This window comes from Elgaria multicarinata, chromosome 16 (genome assembly GCF_023053635.1).
Source record: "Elgaria multicarinata webbii isolate HBS135686 ecotype San Diego chromosome 16, rElgMul1.1.pri, whole genome shotgun sequence".
NCBI classification, from domain to species: Eukaryota; Metazoa; Chordata; class Lepidosauria; order Squamata; family Anguidae; genus Elgaria; species Elgaria multicarinata.
Window position 1 is genome coordinate 29,669,072 of NC_086186.1, and position 24,401 is coordinate 29,693,472.

The 24,401-nt window shown below is 42.9% G+C and overlaps 1 protein-coding gene and 1 long non-coding RNA gene across 2 annotated transcripts; both read left to right on the top strand.

The window, feature by feature from the left end:
• The first annotated feature begins 295 nt into the window (after window positions 1-295).
• Window positions 296-5,151, top strand: LOC134409570 (uncharacterized). The gene is made up of 2 exons (XR_010026193.1): window positions 296-2,426; window positions 3,139-5,151. It is a non-coding gene; the product is annotated as an uncharacterized LOC134409570 (long non-coding RNA).
• A 2,404-nt stretch (window positions 5,152-7,555) lies between these two features.
• On the top strand, window positions 7,556-23,886 carry LOC134409568 (uncharacterized). The gene is made up of 4 exons (XM_063142353.1): window positions 7,556-7,626; window positions 15,175-15,212; window positions 20,491-20,557; window positions 22,552-23,886. Exons 3-4 carry the CDS (start codon window positions 20,497-20,499, stop codon window positions 23,742-23,744), a joined length of 1,254 nt encoding a protein of 417 aa, XP_062998423.1. The 5' UTR covers window positions 7,556-7,626; window positions 15,175-15,212; window positions 20,491-20,496; the 3' UTR covers window positions 23,745-23,886.
• The last annotated feature ends 515 nt before the right edge of the window (window positions 23,887-24,401 follow it).

Consider the following 24,401-nt stretch of genomic DNA (forward strand, 5'->3'; position numbering starts at 1 on the left):
CTGGGCGTGCCTCGGAACCTGGATTGTTTCAGGGGGGCCGCGGCCGCCCTAGCATGGAAGGGGTGGAGTTAGAAGCGGCGGGGAGGGGGCAGGTCTGGCACCGACGGGCTGTGGGTGTGTAGAAAGGAAAAGGGGGCTGGGGCGGGGGGACGCGCTGAGTCCATCCTGGGATTCAGGGAACGAACGAATTCGGGGAGAGGGTCTAGATTAGGATTTGGAAAAATGGCCGCCTGGAGACCTTAAAAGTTCCCTAAAAAGGGAGCTAGAAATGGAGAGGAGGAGAATCGGGGGGGGGGGGGGCTTTAAAGCTTTTAATATATAAAAGAGAGGTGCTTTGGAGCTGTGGATATTCTTGGATTGGAAAACGTTGGGCTAAATCTATAGTGGGGCAAAACACGGATAGGGAGATGGATTTGAATTTTTGATGGGGAAAGAGTTCAGGAAGTATACTGTAGAATGGGGTGTTGTGTGGAAATATAAAGAAAAGGCAGTTCATTTGGTAAAAAAAAATACTGAAGAGAGTAGGGCTAGAAAGAATCCCATTCAGAGTTGCCTGGGCATCTTAAAATGCATTATTGTTTCCAGGGAATTACATGTTTATTTTCCAGCTGCGGGATAGGTGTGGTTCCTGGAATCAGTGGATTGGGTTTGAACAGAGGAGCCACATGGAAGATGTGAAAGAGACTGATTGTTTTCTAAGATAAAACATTGCAGTGATATGTTCATAGTTTTAGTTAAATACTTAAAAGATCTTTAAAAGAATTATTGTTCTTCCTACCTGGTGAGGACAGGACAAGAAACAATAGCTGTTGACTACATGGAGATTGTGTTTTAAAGGTGGCAGGAGAATCCCAACTCAGCAGTAGAGTTAACCATTTACAGAGATTGTGGAAAATTAACTTAGATTCCCCCCCCCCTCGGGCAGGTAGAGGTTGAACAAGACACCTGTTTGGTTACATAGGATGTTCAGCCTCAGAATTGGAGTTGACTGAAGAGAGTTCTCTTCCCAAAGTCCAACTTTGAAGAAGTGGGTTGAGTTAATCTATGCAGAAAAAAAACCCTCACTCTGGAATGAGGAAGAATAGAAAGCATTTTAAAGTTTGTAGTGGTGGCAAAAAGTCAGATACTGTTGGGTATGGAAGTATAATGTAGCCTTGAAGCGAAACAGGAAGATTTAAGCAGAATTCTTGTTTGGGCACTGAACAGTAGCATTGGCAATCAGAATAAAGGAGGGTGTCGCATGTATATATGTATTTATTATATCTGAGTGTAGAACTTGACAGAATGTTTTGTACCATGAAATAAAGGGAAGTGTGTCAGGATTGAGTTATTTATATTGAGAGAAATTGTAGGGGCTGTGGAATGGCAGAGGACTTACTTGCTGGTGACTTAATATAATTACTATTTTTGCAAACTCCCTTTCCTCTGCGTTTCTACCCAGACAAAATAAAGGAGAGAGCCTCCATCAGAAGAAAGAAAATTGGGAAGCTGAGCCAATTGGAGGGGTTGGAATTTATAGCGCTTCATTTTTTCCTCTTTATATTCAGGCTGATTTGAAAAGAGATGTAAAGCACCCTGTCATAAAAGTAGGCAGTCGCTTCTTTTCTAGTACTGGAAAGGGTTGCCTTTTGTTGGCACCCTTGCTGGTGAGGTATCTTGTTGCAGTTCTGTTTCCCAAGCAGTGTCACGTGTCTCTTTGCTTTCACTGCACCTCCTATACTGCTCCCCAGAGGGGAGAAGAGATCTTTTGCTAATCACGGGGGTATTTATAAAAGGAATGCTTGGTACTTGCTAGCTCACTTTATTTGGAGGACTTCCAGCTCTTCAAGCTACAGAATCAGGAATGATGTTGGTGTGGGAGTACTGCACACTACACTGCTATTTGAACAGGGTCATACTGTTGTGCTACTTCTCTTCCTGCCACAGTGGTGACATTACAGGTATGGACTTAAGCCTTTCCTCTCCTCCCTTCTCCTGAGGCTTGAAACTTTGCTTTGAGTCCTAATCCAATATGATAAATTATTGGAAAGTGATGCCAAGATCTGGTGTAAGGTAGTGGGATTGGCTGATTCCCTGAATTTATGTCTAAAGTGTTGAGTTTTAATGAAGAGCTGGTTATCACACACACTTCTGCCTGGCACTTGTTTGCTTTGGAAACACTGCAAGAATGTAAATTGCCTCTTTTAATTGGGAATATCTGAATATTCTACTGGTGGAACTGGTTTTAAGTGTAACGGTCCAGTCATCATGAAGTAATTTTAGTGTCCCAGCATTCTTCTTTTCAGGCAATGCAGTAGTGGGGTTCTACAGGCATGCTGGACTGTTTGGCTCGCCTCACAAGAACTGGCAATGGTAGTGAGTCTTTCCAAGTTAAGGAAAAAAGATCCATTCTCCAAATTGATAGTTTGTACTTTTGATCAAATATTGTAAGTATTTGTTAGTCCCAGTATTGGGCAAAAGGCGGGATACAAATAAATATAATAATAACAATAATAATAATGCAGATCAAAGGTAAACCATGAGGATATACTTGGGAATTTGTTGGCATCTTTCAGAGTCCCATGATAACCCTATTAATGGCTCACAAACCACGAAATACACGTCTTGAAGATGCAGACACTTACCTTACATTGCACAAATAGAGAACGGAGGAGATGGTTTGGGCCATGCTTCTGGGGCCAACTGAATTGCTTTCACAGCCTGGGTGAAAAATCCACCAGTGCTTCCACGGCTAGTCTGGCAACTGCTGATATTCATGCCTATTCTTGGTGTTTGGGAACTGGAGCTGTGTATAGGATGATACAGAATTCCATTATATTACTGGTGCTTTAGCTGTTGGGATCTAAGATTCAAATATATGCAAAGTTTTAAGTCTTGGAAGAGGATAGTGTTTGGCATTAAATCTCTGGAAAATGTTAGCACAAATTAAGTACTTGCAGAGCTGTTGGCATACTTGGCTTATTTTGAGGCAGTGTGTGTGTGGGAAGGGAGAACAGTGATCAAAGTCTTGTACAATTTTGTAAGATTCTGTCTTGTCTCTTTAACAACCAGTGGTGCAAAATAGCAGCTTTTGCAAGAGTGCAGTCACACCAAAGTTCAGTGAGAAATACAAATGGAAATAGCTCTCTTCTGTTGCAGGAATTTCAGACATTCCAAAGAGAAGAAAAAACACGTACTCCTAACTTTGTTTAGCACTGTCTGCCACCAGAACATAAGTCCCCCAAGATGAAAGTGCACTTTTTCACAACTGTTGATGCATTTCAGATTGCAAAAGAATAAATGGGGAAAGCTTGATTTCTAATTGTAAATGTATCTAGGGGAATAGGTCTGGGGAAACTGTTGCTTTGTAGCCACTGGAACTTTGTGTTGCATTTGAACTCAAGGAACAGGTACTGTAAATCTTCAAAGCATTGGTGAGACACTTATCAGGAAGCAAAATCGGACCATGGGATAACAAATTAACAATGAACATTATTGGCTACATGAAAGCAGGATTAAAATACAAACATTAGAAACACTGCGTTGAGCTTAAATAGCTGCAAATTACTGGTTCCTAACATACAGAATTGTATTTCAGTATGAATTGGCCCTTTGTGCAACCATATTCAGACTTATTTATATGTTTAACTCTATTTTGGTATTAAAAGAGAACTTAAAACATTGTATTTTAAATTGAGGCTTTTTTAATGGAACATCTTAAGACCCCAATTGGATATATTTGGACTGAAAAACCAGGGATATATCAATTCCCTGATTCCCTCTAGGAGATTCCTATCGGAACACTCTTTAATGGTGCCAGTGCAGATGACTTGTTTTCCAAGCAGCTTGGGAATGCATTCCACCGACCCACTCGGCTTTCATTACAATGGGGCATGTCTGAGCCTTTCTCACTGGTGAATATATTCTGATTTGCTGCAGTTTTAAGGGTCACTTATAGGAGTGGTTGCTGAGCACCACTGTTGAGCCTGTTGCCCTTATTGAGGTGGAAGATGTAGCACATTCCAGAATTCCACTCAAACCAACGGCTTTTACCCTCAGAAAATTGGTGAAAACTCTTGTAGCAGGCCTTTCCAAGGTGAGGGCTTCTAATGATTAGCTTACTAGTGAAGTGATGATGTTTTTATAGCTGTGTTTTAATATTATAGGGTTATTGTTTTTAACTGGTTTTATATTGATTTTACTGTGTTTTTATTAAATATTTCCATTAATTTATGCAATATAGATTGTCTATGGGTCACAAACAATTTCCACATAAAGAAAGGAAGCTGTCTAATATAAAACAGTAATTCTTAATTAAGATTAAAGCAAACAAAAATGTCCAACATTAAACGCACAATCTTGTACATTCTTACTCAGAAGTAAGTACCACTATGTTAATTGTGTTAGTCTTGTTTCCTAAGATATGTATTTAGGATTGCAGTCTAGGCTATATTGAAACATCTATACTTGTGTAGATCATAAACATATAACTTAATAGACAGTTAAGAGTGCAAGTCCTATCGGGACACCTGTCAGCCTTTGAACTCGGGGGCTAAGGGGTAGCGTATGCAAAGCGGGAGGAGCGTGGAGGTGATCTTCGCTTTTGCGCTGCCCCCACCCCCTGCAGTTTAGCCAGACGGCTGTTTTCGCCTGTCTAGCTGAGGTGTAGGGAAGCAGGAGGAAAGGAGGCTGGGGCAGCCAGGGGATTATCCAAAGGGAGAGGTGGGTAAGAAATTATTATTATTATTATTATTATTATTATTATTATTATTATTCATAAACCGCCTGCCTGTCTTCTCCCACACTGCCCCCAGGACTGCCTCCTCTCTGAGCTTGCATTTGTGAGCTTGTAGAGGCAGCTGCCTCTGTGCTGGCTGTGGGGGAGGAGAGCTTGGACTCCAACCTATGATCTAGGAATCCAAACTATCCTATGGCCCCACTGTCTAGGGGCCATAGGATTGCTTTCTAAACAACTTAATTCAATTTTCCTTTCTTCTCCCTTATTTGTACAATTTCAGTTACAATTTTGATAATTCTGCAATTTTCTGTATTTTATGGAGTTATTTTATTAAATGGAACTATGGTTGAGTCTCATTTGGAAGCTTTCTAAGAATTTTAGTCACACTTAATATTCCATACTAAATTGTAATAAAGTTGCTTTATAAAGTTTAATGGATAACACAGAAGGCTGTTTATTTTGTTATGTTTTTGTTAAACTATATCCTATCTCTCAAAGACTCCTGTGGTGGCTAACAGCTTTTTTAAATGATTTAAAAATTAAAAGACAATAAAAGCTGTAAGTTATAAAACAGCCTAAAATCAGCAGCAATAAAATCAATTCCATGAAATGCTCTTAGGTCAATTGTAACTGAAGAGCAGTGATGGTGGGGCAAAGCAAGATGGCGTAACTGAATAAAGCCCTGCTCAGTGTTGCTGCCCACCACATCTCAAAGCTCCCTCAGTCCCAGGGTATTTAGGGTCTTAAAAGCTAAGATGAACAATTGAATTGTAAGATTGGAAGCTTAGCAGCCTAGCCATTTTATTTTGAACCTACTGAAGTTTCCAAAAAGGCTTCAAAAACAGCCCCATATAGAATCCATTGCAGTAGCCTTATCTGGAAGTTATCAGAGTATGAATAGCTGACATGGGCCACAGCTAGACCTAAGGTTTATCCTGGGATCATCCAGGGTTCGCCCCTGCCTAAGCACTGGATCCCCTGTGTGTCACCTAGGTGAACAGGTTTGACCCCTGGATGATCCAGGGATAAACCTTAGGTCTAGTTATGGCCTTAGTCCTGTTTTTCCAAGAAGCTGGTAAAAATGTGCTATGAAAGACACCTGGGCGTGCATCTCTAAAGCTAGAGGAAATAGGTCGCCCAAATGACAGCAGGGTTGGGGAAGCTTTTTGCTATTGAGGGCCACATTCCCTAGGGCTAATCTGTCAGAGGCCACATGCTGGTAGTGAGCACAGCCAAAAATAAATTCTCTCTCGCCCCCCACTCTCCCCTCAGTCCAGCAACTTGCTGGGGGAAGGGACAGGCTGCTTTTGCCAGAAGTCTGAACTGATATCCTGCATAGGGCTATGTGTGGCCTTCAGCCCACAGGGCACCCACTCCTGCAGTTCAGAGGGAGTGCTGTGCCATCCCATCCAGATCAGACTGAATTCCAACTTTGTAGTTCGTATTACATTTTGTTATTCCCCCTGGGAACATAAGTTTAACTTATGAAACAACTATGTCTCCAACTAATGGTACCTCGGTCTTACGTAGATTGAGCTCAGTTTATTGACAGTCATCCAGCCTATTCCTGGTTTCAAGTACCTGTTGATGACACCAACCTAAAGATGGAAGAGAGAAGTTGGCATATTGGTTCCATGCAGATAATAAACAGCACAGAGGGCAAGATGGAAGCCCTCCTCACTGCAGCAGTCCCACCCCCAACAAAGCTGATTCTGAAACCAATTGAACAGGAATGAAACCAGCCAGTTGATCCAAAGTGATACTGTGCTTCATGGCATTGAAAGCCAATCCATGGTTAGCAGCTGCAAGTAAAATAAACATTGTTCTTGTTGGGATTGGCCAGCCAAGGATATATTTTTCTGTGTAGTTTATTACTCCCATGCTTTAAGGAGGATTCTTGCGTTGAGAGCTGGGGGTTGGACTCGATGGCCTTCTAGGCCCCTTCCAACCCTACTATTCTTACGAACATTCACGGTAGGGCACGTGTCTGGCTCGTCCTGTGGGGCTCGGGAAACACGTCTTCCGTGGGATGCTAACGTTACGGAGAGTCCCTGAAGACCAGTGTGCGCCATAAGCTCCAATATACCTACCCTAAAAGCGAACTCTGGCGCCAGCGGCCATTTACGCCAACGATCCCTGGGGTGGGGGAGACAGATGGATCGTAATTTGGGAGGGGCTGCAGTTGGTCTCCTCGGAAACAAGTGAAGTGAGTGTGCTGAATAAGGAGGCCGCCTTGAGTCGCCCTGACGGGAAGTGTGAGGAGATGGAAGTCGGCTGCTTGGGCGGGGAGGAGAACAAAATGGCTGCGTGTGGGGGGGGGGGGGGAGGAAGGAAGGCATACGAGAGAGAAGGCCTGAAACAGGCCTGGTCTTTGGGATGAGGCGCGGGGTGATCGCTACACCCGTCCCCCTTCTCCGGGGCGGATCGTCTGCGAGAGGAACGATGTGCCGGTGTGACCGGGGAAGGAGGGCCCGTTTGCTTCCCGTCCTGAGGGGAGGGAGATTAGCAGGGTCCGCCGTGGCTGCTCGAGGAGGGGGAGGCGGACGAGCCCCTTCCCCTTCAAAATGGTGGGGGGGGGAGGGAGGGAGTCTTCGTCCTCTGAGGGGGGGGGGGTCCGGAGGCCGCGGCGGGCTCCTTTCTCTCCCGGTCTTGGGCCGCGTGAGGCGACAGGAGGAGGGGGAGGGGCGGGCGAGCGGGCGACGGTTGCTCGCGCTCTCGCTCTCGCCCGGCCCCGCGGCGGAAAGGCTCACCCGGGAGCGCCATGTGGGGCGGCCGGCCGGAGTAGCCGCCCGTTGAAGCAATGGGGCGGGGGCTGCGGCTCCCCCTCCTCCTCCTCCTCCTCCTGCTGCCGCCGCCGCCGCCGCCGTGGGCCCTCCTCGGCTTCCTCCCGCTGGGGACCGCGGCCCAAAGTGAGTGGGTGGGAAAGCGGAGGCGAGCGCAGCGTCGACCCACGTCCTCCTCCTCCTCTCCGCGGTTCCCCACACCCCTCTCTCTCTCTCTCACCACTGCAGGCTGTAAGAGGCTCCCCACACCTTGAAAGGGGGGGTTCTCTTCCCGGCCCCCCCCCGAGAATTTGCCCCCTTCCTCTCCAGCCGTGCAAGGGGGGGGGGGCGCCTCGCCTCGCCTCCAGCACGTTTTGGAAACGGAGAGTGGGGTCGGGGGGTGGGGGTAGGTTTACTGTTTATTTACTGTTTATTTACTGTTTTACTCTGTACAGCAGCATGTACATTGATGGTGCTATATAAATTAATAATAATAATAATAATAATAGGTGGGGGGGGGGGTCTCGCACCGCATTGCTCGGAGCGCCTCTGAGGCGAATGGGCGAAGCGGAGCTGCTTAAAACAAAACAGAAACCGGGGCCCGCGACGTTTAGACAACGACGGCGCGATGCTGGGCATGTTGACTCGAAAAAAATAAGCCCTGTTGAATTCAGTGGGGTTTCCTCCCCGAGGTAAGCGTGTTTGGAAGTGCAGCCTGGATCCATTAAAAAGCACCGGAAGGATGCTCCCCGTTAGTTGTAAAATACTTTTGTAAAATAATGTTTTTTAAGGTTAGTTACAAAAATGGCTTCCAAAAACTATGGCTGCCTGGGTGTCAGGCGCCGCCTTCGAAGGGGGGCATCGGGTCTTCTCATACAAGGGGGCGGCGGGGTGGGGATGGGGGGGACGGACGGACAGACGTCTCTTGTAGCCTGCTGCAGACACAAGCGAACATCCTCGGAAAAATAAGGAAAGGTTTCTCTCTCTCTCTCTCTCTCCCCCCCCCCCCCACTTTGAGATTATTGTTTTGCTCATATGCAATTCCATGCATGCTCACTCCAAACGTAAAGCCCACTGTGTTCAATTGGCTTATTCACTGATACATCTATTTAGAATGGTGCACTCAATTAACTTATATGATCAGTAGACTTCCCTGGTGTCCCATTTTGTTTATTCAGTACCAGCAGTATATATTGGTGCTGCTGCACAGGATTTCATGAGAAAACTTTGGTGCATAGATCCCTTCTCCCAAGGAACTTGCACAGGTCTAGTTAAATAAAAGCCCCTCCTCAGCTGTATCCTTTTATGATTGCATGTACACATATATGTGTAGGCAGTAAAGAAGCAAGCAATTCCCCCTCTCACTTGTATAAATAAATATAACTGTTATTTATGGAGACTTCTCCTTTATCAGTAAGCCTCTTTCCCTGACTACAGCATGCTCCAGTCATGGGCTCCCCACTACCCTAGTCGGGGTTGAAAAAAATGAGATTTTTTTTTAAAAAAAATAATGTTTGGTTATCATTATTTACACAGCATTCCACCTCCTGGAAAATTTTGGACTATGCAACGATTCACTGCACCAGTGTGGCAAAAAATAGTATAACAGGAAGGAAAGAGCTACATAAGCAAGGTGATTGTGGTCAAGTATGGCCATGAATACCTAAGTTGTTTATTGTAGTGTGGTGTAGTGGTTAGTGTTGGACTGGGAGTCAGGAGATCCAGGTGCTACTCACCAGTTGGCCATGAAGCTCACTGGGTGATTTTGGGCCAGTCACTGACTCTCAGCCCAGCCTGCCTCACAGGGTTGTTGTTATGAGGATAGAATGGAGAGGAGGGCCATATTAGTTGCCTTGGGTTCCTTTCAAAGGAAAGAAGGCAGGATATAAATGTAATTATAAATAAATATTATTTATAATGAATGTTTATAATCCTTTCTTCTTGTTTTTTTTTAAAAAATACTCAAAGTGGATGCAATATAAAAAGTTGTCAGTCAGCAAAAAACATACTTAAACCAAGTAGTAAAAAGAGCAGATAAAGGTTTTTTTTTAAAAAAAATAATAATTCCAGGGAACAAAACAACAACATGCAATCCAAATACCTGTTGAAATTGTTTTTTAAGTCCTTCAGACAATGTCAGGAGGCAAGGGAGGCTGCCCGCTGCAGGGAATGCCACAGATTAGGCATGACCTGTGTTCTAGAACAACACAATGCAGATGTTGAAAGGACGTGGAAATCTCCTCAAAATCATGAGCTACCACACTCATTGGAGGAGGAGGTCCTTTAGATATTCCATCATTTAATTAGCGGGAAAGAGGGCTGTCACTGTCCCTTGCTAGCCTACCCAGCAAATATAGTTCCACAAACATGTATTTTTGAAATGGAGAGTAATGGCTGGAGTTTGTTCAGACACACACGAAAATATGGAGAAATCCTACCCTTAATGGTTGCAGTTCAGTGCAATGCACTGGAAACAAAGCTCTATGAGGAGAGACTAAAAGAACTGGGCATGTTTAGCATTGAGAAGAAATGTTTGAGGGGAGACATGATAGCACTCTTCAAATACTTGAAAGGTTGTCACATGGAGGGTCAGGTTCTCTTCTCGATCCCCCCAGAGTGCAGGACATGGAATAATGGGCTCAATTTACAGGAAGCCAGATTCCGGCTAGACATCAAGAAGAACTTCCTGACTGTTAGAACAGTACAACAATGGAACCAATGACCTAGGGAGGTCGCGGGCTCTCCCACACTAGAGGCCTTCAAGAGGCAGCTGGACAGCCATCTGTCAGGGATGCTTTAAGGTGGATTCCTGCATTGAGCAGGTGGTTGGACTGGATGGCCTTGTAGGCCTCTTCCAACTCTACTATGATTCTGTGATGTTTTCAACAGAAGCTTATTATCGTATACATATTGGCATGGCAAACATGTTACTGCCGTAGTTTTAATCAGTCTAAAAGTTTTCCTACTGCTGAAATCTGCTCAAGCCGTGAGTTCTGTAAATGTCCCCAGGAAGAGAGTACCACAGCTGTGGGGCTGCTGCTAAGAAAAATCTCTCTGCCCTTGATGTTTGAACCTGGCTCGGTTGGCAGGTATAACAATCTTATGTCCCAAAGTCTTCAGCGGGGCCTCCTAATAAGAGTGTTTGGGATTGTGGCCTAAGAGCATATCTACACAGCTGTTTTAGCTGAATCTCAATCCTGGGATAGGACCATAAGCTGATCTTTTAGTTACAAAGCTTTATTTATTTATTTATTTAGAATATTTATATACCGCACCCCATTGAACAAATTTCGGAGCAGTGTACAAGATAAAATGAAAATAAAAATAGAATCTTCTAACAGCTTTATAAGATGTCTTCAAAATCTTTGTCCACATGCTTCAGCTTACAAAGGTTAATTCAGCCATGAAATGGGTAATATTCTGTCACCTGAGAAGGAAGTAAATGACTTTGCCTAATTTTATAAACCATGCTGCTTGTTTCACCTCATTTTATTGGTGGTATAGTTTTCATTAGGATCTGGGGGAGAGGTTTGGTACAAAAACTTAAGAATTCCTTCTTAAAAGTTAGTAGGTAACTGGTTCCATTGTCGTACTGCTCTAAGAGTCAGGTAGTTTTTCCTGATGTCCAGCTGGAATCTGGCTTCCTGTAACTTGAGCCCGTTATTCCGTGTCCTGCACTCTGGGAGGTTCGAGAAGAGATCCTGGCCCTCCTCTGTGTGACAACCTTTCAAGTATTTGTAGAGTGCTATCATGTCTCCCCTCAATCTTCTCCAGGCTAAACATGCCCAGTTCTTTCAGTCTCTCTTCATAGGGCTTTGTTTCCAGACCCCTGATCATCCTGGTTGCCCTCCTCTGAACCCCCTCCAGCTTGTCTGAATCCTTCTTGAAGTGTGGTGCCCAGAACTGGACGCAATACTCAAGAAGAGGCCTAACCAGGGCCGAATAGAGAGGAACCAGTAACTCATGCGATTTGGAAGTTATACTTCTGTTAATGTAGCCCAAAATAGCATTTGCTTTTTTTGCAGCCACATCACCCTGTTGGCTCATATTCAGCTTGCGATCTACAACAATTCCAAGATCCTTCTCATTTGTAGTATTGCTGAGCCAAGTATCCCCCATCTTGTAACTGTTCATTTGGTTTCTTTTTCCTAGATGTAGAACTTGGCATTTATCCCTATGAAATGTCATTCTGTTCTTTTAAGCCCAGCACTCCAGCCTATCAAGATCACTTTGAAGTTTGTTTCTGTCTTCCAGGGTGTTCGCTATCCCACCCAATTTTGTGTCATCTGCAGATTTGATAAGCATTCGCTGTACCTCCTTGTCCAAATCATTAATAAAAATGTTGAAGAGCCCTGGGCCCAGGACTGAGCCCTGCGGTACCCTGGTTGTTACCTCCCCACCCCCCAGTGTGAGAAGGTACCATTGAAAAGCACTCTTTTGAGTCCGATTCTGTAGCCAACTGTGAATCCACCTAATAGTTGTTCCATCTAGCCCACTTTTAGTTTGTTAATCAGAATATCATGGGACACTTTGTCAAAAGCTTTGCTGAAGTCAAGATATATGACGTCTACAGCATTCCCACAGTCCACAAGGGAGGTTACCCGATCAAAAGATGAGATCAAATTAGTCTGACAGGATTAGTTCCTGACAAATCCATGTTGGTTTCTAATCACTGCACTGTTTTCAAGGTGCTTACAGATTGACTTCTTTATAATCTGCTCCAAAAATTTCCCAGGGATAAATGTCAAACTGACTGGACTGTAGTTCCCAGGTTCCTCCTTTTTGAAGAAAGGGACAACGTTAGCCCTTCTCCAGTTGTCCAGCACCTCACCCGTCTTCCATGATTTCGCAAAGATAATAGAGGTTCTGAGAGATGGACAGGAAAGGTTGAATGCCAAGTGGCAGACCATCCGTTTGTTTATGCAACATGATTTATTACAGTTTGTGTGAAATTTTGAAAGATGACAGCTAAGTACTGATCAATATGTTCTTGACAGCCCAGGTCATATTCTCTTTGTTCAGTTTACATCCATCCCAGGAGACAACAAATCATGGAGCAATCACTAGAGAGAAACTCTATGCTTTCTAAATTGGGGGAGGAGGGCCGAGGAGGGATCTTAAGTAATCCTGAAACAACAAGATCAATTTCTCTATAGGTAAATGCTCTAATTGGAAACGCAAACAATCTGCTTGGATTCTTCTAGTTTTCTTGTTTTTATGAATTTGGACATAAATTTTTTTTAGATTCTTAGGATGTCCTACTAGAGATATTAAGAAATCTGTCTCTTGTTCATTCATCTGAGAACTTTAGAGTGTCGTCTAGATAAATTCTCTTTTAGAAAAACAACTGCACATACAAAGTGCCTTAAAAATCAGAGGCATGATCTATTTATTTTGATTAGAATTTTCCACTTCTGAGAATCCTTTTCTAAAATTCTCGCTGATATTGCAATACAGATATTTTCCCCCTCAAAGAGTTATAGATAGGAGCCACATTCGAGGAAGAAACGAGAACAACCCTAATAATAACCACCGTGTTTAGAGGCTCTAAGGTTTGCGCACTGTGCTGAAAGCTTGCATAACTTCTTTACCCTTCAGTAAAACTCTCCCCTGTCCCCATATTTTCCTTTATTGTGTGGGGGTGGGGCTAAGGCAAGGACAGATTTGATTTTTCTTCAGATATATAAATGTCACATTTACCTGATACCTATTTTGCTTTCAGTACTAATTCTGAAATTGTCAATCGTCCCTAAAGACTATTTCCTAAATATCCTTTTAGGTGTTTTGTACATGCTGATTACGTTTTTAGGATTACTTGGAAAAGATTTCAAATGAAACTAGAAATTTTATTTATTTTATTGTTGCGTTTATATCCTGCCTTTTTTCCTCCAAGGAACCCAAGGCGGCATAAATAATCCACCTCTTGTCCATGTTATCCTCACAACAACAACCCTGTGAGGTGGGTTGGGCTGAGAGTCTGTGACTCTCATCTAGTGGGTTTCCAAGGCCGAGTGGGGACTAGAACGCGGATCTCCCGACGCCCAATCCGACACTCTAGCCACTACACCACACTGGCTCTCAAAGCATAATGTCTGTGAAGTCAATAAGATTAAAACTCTTTTCTAAAGGCATTTAAGGCTTCCTTGATATTAACTATGGATGTTCCAAGAATGATCCAGTTTTATTTTACATCAAATTCCAATCATTTCCTTCTATTCCCTCTTAACTCTCCTTGGAAGAGATAACTCAAACATTTTTGCCATACGAACCAATGCTTCTTGTTCTGTTCTTGGTGGGTGACATGAACAACACCCATGAGGTAGAGTCAGCCGAGGCATGTTTCTGTGGTATGATGATTCTGCTCATTTTAAGTGTAGTTTTCTTCTGACCTTGTGCGTTGAGATTGCAGCTCAATCTCCTGATTTAGGGCTCCATCACACCTACTTTTTTATCTAGTTTTCATCCGTGGTTTCCCCCTCCGTTTCCTTAGCAAGTAGAGCGCTAGGCACTTTTACGTCTCTGCATTGTTGTGCTCTTTCAGCTTATGTATCTTTGCACCTGGAGCGCTACTATGCCGGTGAAATTTCAAGCCCTGCATCTTTTTCAGGGGAGCAGGAATGAAGGTTTGTTCAGATCTGTAGTTTATGAACTTGGAGGTGCACAGCTCCGCATGTTCAAAGGAAAGGAAGATCGATCCTTTGCACTGGTGGACTATCAGAAAAATGGGTTTAAGGGGGGAAATTAAAAAAAAATCCTAAAAAAATCAAGGGATGAACCAATCTGATTCAAACTTGGCATGCTGAAAGTCCTCCTTAAGAGCTATCGCTGTGCCAATTTTGATCTCTTTATCTTTAAAACATATGCAGATGTAAGCATTTTTTAAATTTCCATTTAAAAATTCCGTAAAATCAAGGGATGAACCAATCTGATTCAAACTTGGCATGCTGAAAGCCCTCAAGAGCTATCACTGTGCCAATTTTGATCTCTTTATCTTTAAAAATGAGGGAGCTCAGGCAAGGAGGGTACATTTTCTGCATTTCTTTTAAGGTGAAAATGCCTACTCAGGAGTAAGAACTTAGAGTTAAATGGGATCTCTCTCCCTCCCGCTTTACGGTTGAACGGAGAACTGTCCCACCCTCTTTTGTTAGCGAGACTGCCCTTAGACACACACGCACCTAACAAAGAACGGAATGGTCAGATAGAACGCAACAACAGCGGTACACGGGAGGGAGGAACGCATTTATTTCGCAGGGAGGAAAAATGATCCAGACTTTCCCCACTCCAAAAAGAAACCAAACATGGAGGGGAAGAGGTGAAATGAGTGCAGAAAGTGGACAATGTCATGTGAGTACCGGGCTGAAAAAACGCATACCAGGCATGGCAAGTGTGTGATAAATCACTGGTGTGATGGAGTTCTTAGTCCATGTTTGGAAAGTTTGGCAATGGTCGTGCACCCAATGGAAATCTGCAACTTTTATGTTGGATCACATTAAAAAAATGTAAACATGTATTTATTTGTTTAGGTTATATTCTACCCGATCCCACCAAAGTCTTGATGCCAGATATAAAGCATTATGCGTGTTTATTAAGTGTGAAATAGAGAAACTGGCTCCATGTGTCACAATTGTAAAATTAATTAAAATTACTGTAATCATGTGATTAATTTCAATTTTAAAAAACTTCTCTGTTTTTTAGGTGTGCAACATACGATTGAAAATGTTAAACTAGTGCAGGTAACGTTAATTTCAGGGTTTGAGAAATGGGCCATATTTCCGAGTTCATGTGACTGGGAATAGTAGAGGGCCAAAGAAGATGTGTCTTCTAATATGTTTAGCATTACATCAGGGATTTTTTAAAAAAACATAATAGCAGGCAGTTTCATTGGGACTTGCAGTGTGTGGTGAGGGGAGATTTCACCCTTGCAGGAAGAAACATTAACAACCTCAGATATGCAGATGACACCACTTTGATGGCTGAAAGCGAGGAGGAGCTGAGGAGCCTTATGACAAAGGTGAAAGAAGAAAGTGCAAAAGCCGGGTTGCAGTTAAACCTCAAAAAAACCAAGATTATGGCAACCAGCTTGATTGATAACTGGCAAATAGAGGGAGAAAACGTGGAGGCAGTGACAGACTTTGTATTTCTGGGCGCAAAGATTACTGCAGACGCTGACTGCAGCCAGGAAATCAGAAGACGTTTACTTCTTGGGAGGAGAGCAATGACAAATCTTGATAAAATAGTTAAGAGCAGAGACACCACACTGACAACAAAGGTCCGCATAGTTAAGGCAATGGTATTCCCCGTAGTAACCTATGGCTGCGAGAGCCGGACCATAAGGAAGGCTGAGCGAAGGAAGATAGATGCTTTTGAACTGTGGTGTTGGAGGAAAATGCTGAGAGTGCCGTGGACTGCAAGAAGATCAAACCAGTCCATACTCCAGGAAATAAAGCCAGACTGCTCACTTGAGGGAATGGTATTAAAGGCAAAACTGAAGTACTTTGGCCACATAATGAGAAGACAGGATACCCTGGAGAAGAGGCTGATGCTAGGGAAAGTGGAAGGCAAAAGGAAGAGGGGCCGACCAAGGGCAAGATGGATGGATGATATTCTGGAGGTGACAGACTTGACCTTAGGGGAGCTAGGGGTGGCGACGGCCGACAGAAAGCTCTGGCGTGGGCTGGTCCATGAAGTCACGAAGAGTCGGAAGCGACTGAACGAATAAACAACAACAATGATAACTGCTGTCCATTGTGCTATTAGCCTTAGAAAAACAGCTCCCAGCTGAGGGGATTTTCATGATGATTGCAACCAAAGAGGGATGATTTAAACCTCTCCTCCGCACCCACTGTAGTCCCAAAGGAAATTTACTCTCCTCCCCTACATGCCTGCTATGAAATTGGAAGAGAAAACACAATCCTGACATGGTTAAGCCAAAAGGCAAAATCTTTATTTGCTACAAAGGATTTTGCACATTATTGTATCCAGCATGGAGTCCTTAACAATTCTTACCTCATTAATCTTCACACAAGGATCCCAAGGATTCACCATACCAGATGTTCTCCTGTATGGTGTGTGTGTGTGTGTGTGTTGAGGGGGGAAGGGGAGATTGTGATTGGACTTCTGGCACTGGTCCCTCCACACAAGTGACTTATAAGTGTTGGATAGAATGTGTGAGTAGTCGCCTACTTATACAGACAGGAATCACATATAGCTTCGGCTATTGGGCGGTATAAAAATGTAATAAATAAATAAAATACACCCCATCTTTCTAGTGTATTGCTCGCACAATTCCTGATTACTCTTGTAGCAGTCCATGCACATATTCTGACCAATATACAAAAGTTTGGGCACTTAGAGGGGGTGGGGCCTGCAAGTCTATTCATGATCCCCCCCCTGCCCCCCCCCCCCCCCCCGTGCATGAGAATGCACAGGCCTAGTGACTCCTTAGATCACATGAAGATTAATGTTTCATTTATGGAAGATTGAAACTAATTATTGAGATCCATTCCAATGCAGTTGCCAGCCCCAATTTGAGATAGAAACAGCCTTGGTCACCTTGATAGATGTCCTGTGCCACGAGATAGATGGTGGCTCAGTTCAGACAACACGTTAGTCAATGCAGTGTGAAAAATCCACTCAACGGTTGAATTTTTAGGAGGTACTAACACCACCGTTGTGTGACTGAGCTCCTGTGGAGTTGAGTAAAAGTCAACGTGACGTTTGACAGTTCCTCTGCCCTCCCCAGTCCTCCTGATGGTATCCCATCAGCCATTGCTGAAAAAAAAAAATCCCGGTGGCTCTTCTAGAGCAACACTTCCTCTTTTGCCACTCTTGCCAAAGTACTCTGTAGCCAATGGGAAAAGTCAACTCAGTGCAACGGAAAACTCCACAGAGCCCAACATGTGCCACAACCATTGTGCAGGAACTCTCCTCTGCACAGCGTGGATCTTCTGTGTGGAGTATTTTCCAAAAAAACCTCCACTGTTGCATGGAGCTTTCCAGCCAGTCAACACATTTCTTAACGGTGGTGTAAAATTTCCACCATGGAGTTCTAAAACCATCACTGAGAAACGTGTTGTCTGAACTGTGCCAGTGTGTGTGATGTACCCTGTGCTTGGGCTAGGAAGCAAATAACTTCAGGTGGATGGCCACAGGCACTGACATCAGGAGGATGGCTATGTTCACCCAATGTCATACAGCTCGGGGGTGTGGGTGGGGCGAAGCTAGTTCTGAACTAGGTTATTCTTCTTTGAGCCACTGTATCAGAATGGTATTAGGAAGCACCATTTTGCAGTGGTTCTTGGAATCTAAGTCTCTGAAGGTGATGCTAGTAGACCTCTGTTCCACCCTGGGGCCAGATGTTTTGGCCTGCAATCCCCATCCTCCATTGATTACACTGACTAGGGCTGATGGGAGTTGTAGTCCAAAACATCTGGAGGGCCACGAGTTGACTATGCTGGTTTATGGGGTAGCATAAAGTTCCGTCTTAACCTGTCATACTTTTTAAGCATCTACATAAAATGATTGGATAAACTCATTTGGAGATTTGTGCTTGGGTGCCATCACTTGGGTGTCATCACTATTGGGTGTCTTCATCTGATCCTGGGGAGGCAGCAGATGTCCTGACCTGGTGTCTGGGGACAGTTTGGAATGGATGAGAGTGAATTCCATGGATTCCTGCATTGAGCAGGGGGTTGGACTCGATGGCCTTGTAGGCCCCTACCAACTCTACTATTCTATGATTCTATGAATAGACTGCAACTCAGTCCAGACAAAATACAGACACGGTTGGGTGTGTTGAATCTGATGATCCAGAAAAAGGGTTACAACTTGCTTTGGAGAGAGTTGCATTCCCCTTTAAGCAGGAGAACTCCAGGATCCAGCCCTACTTCTGGGTGTCCAAGTGATCATAGTAGCCAGAAATATTTTTACCAACTCCATTCTATATGGCAGCTGCAGTTTTTTCTCAAGAATTTGTACCAGGCCTCAGGTATCCATGCCCAAGTCTAGTCATTTCGATTCAATTCAAGGTGCTGAATGTGTCATATAGACCTAGAATGTTTTAGGAATCGCTCTCCCCATGCAAACCAGCCTATATTTGAGATGTGGCAAGTGGGTTGGAGGGGTCAGGCCTTTTCTGGTAGTAGTAGTGCCCAGATTATGGAAGGGTGCCTGACCTGCCTTTGTTGCCTATCTTTGGGTTAAGATTTGAAAATGAAATTATTTCAGCAGAATTTTTTTAGCTCTGGCTCTTTAGTGCATTTTTAATTTACTGCTTTTAAATAATTCCTGTATTTACTGTTTTTTTAAAAAAAAAATATTATGCATTTCTATACTGCCCAATATCCAAAGCTCTCTGGGCAGTTCACAACAATTAATGATTTGTTAAGATTTGTTTTGTCAATTTATTGTATTTTAATCCTTTGTGATTTGCCCTAAGTATATTTGATATAGAAGGGCAGGATATAAAATAGTAATAAATAAATTAAAGTAGGTTTGCAGACTATCAGCATTGATTGAAGTCATATCTTCCCTTGCTGTTTAGCCCGGGCAAATGTCAGTTGCAATCTAACCTATACCGAACCTGCTACATCAAATTTAACTTACATGGTGTTTTTGAGTCTGGTTTATGTAGGGATTGTAAAATATGCACAAATGTGTGTGCCTGCCACTTTAATAACAGACAGGAAAGCTAAAAGTGGTAGGAGTATATGCTTTGTATGCATAACGTTCAGTTTTCAGCACCTCCAGTTAAAACAGAACTGGGGCCTAGGAGAATGGTTGCTAGTCAAACTAGACAATACTGGGTTAACAGGCCAATTTCTGCCTTGGCATAAGGCAATCTCATATATAGGAATTAGAAATGAAATCATTTGCAAAATATATGTGAAAGCATCTGCTTTTCTGCATCTAGCCTGATACAAAATGAGAAATGAAAAAGGAACATCATCACAATGATTTCTAATAGCGAACTCCGGGCCTATCAGTCTGAAAGCAAAATATGGCCATTAAAAGTGTGGCAGTGTTTTCTACATATCTGATAAACTAGGATGACCATATGAAAAGGAGGACAGGGCTCCTGTATCTTTAACAGCTGCATAGAGAAGGGAATTTCAGCAGGTGTCATTTGTATATATGGAGAACCTGGTGAAATTCTCTCTTCATCACCACAGTTAAAGCTGCAGGAGCTATACTAGAGTGACCAGATTTAAAAGAGGGCAGGGCACCTGCAGCTTTAACTGTTGTGATGAAGAGGGACTTTCACCAGGTTCCCCATATGTACAAATGACACCTGCTGAAATTCCCTTTTCAATACAACTGTTAAAGATACAGGAGCCCTGTCCTCCTTTTCATATGGTCACCCTATCTGATAGACTCCCCAGATATGCAAGAGTACACAAGTTTGTAAATTAAAGCTGTTTTTAAAAAATGACATGAAGGGAACCTGTGAACTTTTAGTGTTGGTGGCAGCTTTGCCTACAGGCAGGGAGTAAAGTCAGGGATGAAGAAACTGTGGCTCTTTACATGTCGGACTACAGATTTCAACATCCCTGAGTATTAGAATAGTAAATGGACCAGAAGTGAGGCAGAATGTAGGAGTCTACCCCTTAAGCCTATGGCTGAAAGAATTTGAGAATGTGAGACATGGAAAATTAGGGTGTCAAGTGAAGAAAAGAAAAGAGAAAAATAGAGGGCAGCATAAGAGAGCGAATTGAGTATCGTGGGGAGGGGATTAAAGTATGTGAGTGTGGGGAATACATGTCATAAGTTTAAAAACACACACCATCCTGCACTATACAGTGATGTTTAAGGAGGAAAGGAAGGGAAAGGGACAGTTTTTTCCACTCCCCAGAACTACCACTGCTCTAATAAATAGCCATAAAATAGTTTGGCAACACTTTATCATTACATAGTACAAGAAAATAAGACCTCACTGTGTTCAGTTGATGAAAAACGTGCTGGTACGATGTAGCAATCATATGGCAGTAACTGGAGCTGCTCTTTCTGTTACAGATATCTATGCAGCCAACTGCAGTTGTGCATATTTCATCCGAGAGCATGGACAACTCTAAAGCCCAGGGTAAGAACTCTTATTTTTCCATGGCATCTTATACCCTTATTGCAAAATCACTGGAAAAGGCCTGTGTCTCTGTTTCAGTATTCTAAAACAAGGGACATATGTTCTAGGCAGGACTCTGGCTATCTTGATTGTTCTATGTTGGCTGAACTCATTTATCCTGGTGTCTGCCCAAGCTTTTGCAACCCACCCTCTTTGATTATTATTATTTTTAGCGTAAAAGATGCACAAGTTAAAAAAATTTATATGTCTGGCCATTTTTTTTTGTTTTTTTACTGTTTTATGTATTCAATTATTCTGTCTTGCAATTGTATGGGTAGCTGGTCTATTACAATATAATGACCTGGTTCACACAACACAACAACAACAACAACAACAACAACAACAACAATAATAATAATAATTTCTTACCTGCCTCTCAATTTTGATCGAGGTGGGGAACAACAGTAAATATAAAATACATAAAACTGAATTAAGAAAATAATTGTTAAAACATCCTAAGAACATTCTAAATACATCCTAAAATTCCCCTGGATAGGCCTGCCGGAAGAGATCAGTCTTGATAGTTTTCTTGAATGCTGATAGACTGTCAAGTTGAAGAGTCTCCTCAGGCAAGCCATTCCACAGTCTGGGAGCAGCAGAAGAGAAGGTCCTCTTGGTAATACCCATCAGCCCACTAGTACTTAATTTAATTGTGGGGGTGTCGCGTTGTGCCATGGCCTGTTTTAGGGTTATTTGAGGTTTGTCAACCTCTGCCACTTGGGTTCACACAATGTGACAGGCCACAGCAAGTCGGGCACCCATGGGCACAATGTGGCAGCCACCACGGGTAAATTTACCCATGGTGGGCTGTTGTGATGGGCGAACAGGCCCAATGTGAATCAGCTATGTGGTCAATTGATCTGCAGAAGCATCGTATGGGTAGGTTTGAGATGTGGTCAGGAAGCAGGTCTTGATAAAGGATATAAAAAGGAGAAAAGCTGTTGCAAACTGTTTATTGGGTCTTGGAGCAGCTCCAATCCATGCAAGGAAGAGATGGCAGTGAGGTAAGTAGACTCCTGTTCTGAAGCATTTTAATGCACAGCTGCCAAGTAAGTAAGTGGAACATTTTGGGAAGGAATTTAAAAATAATTACAACTTACCAAAAAAGTTTCAGAGGGCTGAGGGAGAAAAACTGCACTGACATGGACGGAGGACAACTCAGTTTTGGGCACAGAATAGTCAATTGTTTTTTAATTTATAATTTCATAACAGTATGGTACCGTATTTCTTCAATTCTAAGACACACTTTTCCCCCCCATATAAACATCTCTAAAAACGGGGTGCGTCTTAGAATCGTGGGTGTGTCTTAGGGGTTTTTTTCTCTTGGTGGTACTGAAATTAGTGTGCGTCTTACTATCGATGGCGTCTTACAATCGAAGAAATACGGTATTTGCACACTCAGGGCCAAAGTAGACATTGCTTTAATTGTCTGGTTACCATGTGTGAGTTTATTTGTTCTAATAGTAAGCAGGGAGGAGGGTCTCTCAGTTTTCATCAGGATTGCAGTATGCAGGGAAATGAGGTTTTATTGCTCCCTACCCCCACCCCCACTCCCAACAAAAAATTAGCATTAGAAAAAAGCTCCCACTGGTGTCATCTTTCTAACTCCCATAGAGGAGGCTGATTTTTATCAGGAGCACTGCTGGTGAGGGAAGGTTAAAGCCTCCTTCCCTGCACACTGTGGTCCTGATGAGAATTCGAACCCCTTCCTCTAGCTTACTACTTAAAAATAAAATAAAAAATCCAGACATGGTTGTTAATCACACAATTGAAGTAATGTCTAGTTTGGTCCTAAAGCAGTGCAGGACTTGTGACCCAACACTATGTAACACCTGAGTTGTGAAATGCTGCAGTGCATACAGGACTTTAGAAATTCTTTTACATGTAGAAGAAGAAAAGGCAAGCAAGAGATGTAGGCATTTGTGGTGTACATAATCTCACTTTCTGCTTTACAGAACCTGCTGAATCAATTGAAATAGAATCAGCAAAGGAAGAAGAAGAGAAGACTTTGAATGATCTTGTGGGCCTTTTGCAAGATATGGTAAAAAATATCCCAACAAAGCAAGCGGAAGCTCCACCACTAACTGAAGGACCAACTATCATGATATCCAACATAGAGCCTTCTCCATCTGAAACAGCTGACACAGTTTGGGTAAATATGAAGCCAAAGGCTGATGAAATGAAAATAGAGCCACTGGAAACAGTTGTCTTGACCGAAACAGCTCCTACTACAACAGCATTTTGGAAACTCAGAAATGATGCTAGTGCATCTGTCATTTTGCATTCTGATACAACCACTTCAGAAAAAGCTTCTCTAGAAGATCTCCAAAGCGAAACAACTGCATCTGTTTTGTTTTCTGATAGTACAACTCCAGAAAAGACACTTGTTAGTGTGTCACTTTTGATGGAAACGGATACTACGACGGGAAAAAGTAAGAGTTTTGATGAGCTAACAAATGGAGCTTTGGCAAGTCTGGTGGAGTCTCTAAAGAATGTAAAAAAATTACATGTGACGCTGCATAAGATCAGTAACAAACCACAAGACGTGCACATTCATGAAAAAACTCCAGAGGCGCATCAGCCTGCAGGTGCAGACATCTTGGAATTGATTGATACGCTAATTTTAACAATAAAGAACGCACCATCCCCTGTTAAGGAAGATCCCGCTCTCCATAAGTATATCGAAAAAGCAGAGAGCTTCTTAAAAAATGCTCTGGAACTAGCAGCAGCGGCAGAGAAGAAGTTAGTGCAGGAGAAACAGGAAAATAAATTGGAACTGGAGATTCGTCCCTCGCCTCGTCCCTCACCACCAGTAACTTTGCCTGTATCAGAGGTGACCATCCAGTTGATACCATCTTCAACTGAGCCTCTAGCAAAAAAGGCAGAAGATGCACAAGTGGAAATGGGGAAGTTAAAAGCATTTATCAACTTGCTATACGGGTTTAGTCCTCATCTAACTTCATATGCACAAAATTCACCCAGTCAAAAAATAGCTGAGGATATTGTTGAGAGAGCATTGGCAGTCCTTGATGCCATAAAGAGCATTTTCTGTGGAAACCCTGAAGGGCGAAGCAAACAGATGTTGAAGCAGTTGTTAAAGGAAGACATGGAGCTTGTAAGACAAGCCATGAATGAAAGAATCTCTTAAGAATACACAGTTCTTTATTGGTAGTGTAGATATTTTTCATCAGTTACATATGATTAGAGATCCGTTTTCTCATTTGTAACAACCATCTAAATATATTTGTAGCCATTTCCAAATGTGGAATTAAATGCTTATTTTTAAATAATTTTGTTTTCATTTCTCACTCTCATTTTAAATTGGTCTTCAGGATACTTACTATTCAGCATGAATTTAAACTTAAATCATTTAGATAACCAAGTAAGGTGTAATATTAAAGATCATTCCCGGGGGGTGGGGGGATCTGAGTTGGCAGAAGGTTATTACAATATGGGCACCAAAAATACGAGATGGGGCAGTTTGTGCCCAGGTAACCTTTAACAATGTGATGATATACGAGTTCTCTTGCTGGATCAGACTAAATAATATCCATGTTGTCCAGCATTTTGTTTCTAGAAGTGTCTGGCAGTGGCCAAATACTTCCAGGAAGCTGTCATGTGATACAGTGGTGATAGCTTTTCCCTGTCACTTTTCCCCAGTGTCTGATAATGTATTCCGCATCTGAACATAATCCATACTTATGAAATGGCTTATATGAAACTTTGGCCTTAGCTAGACCTAAGGTTTATCCCAGGATCGTCCCAGGGTCATCCCTGTTCATGTAAATGACACACAGGATATCCC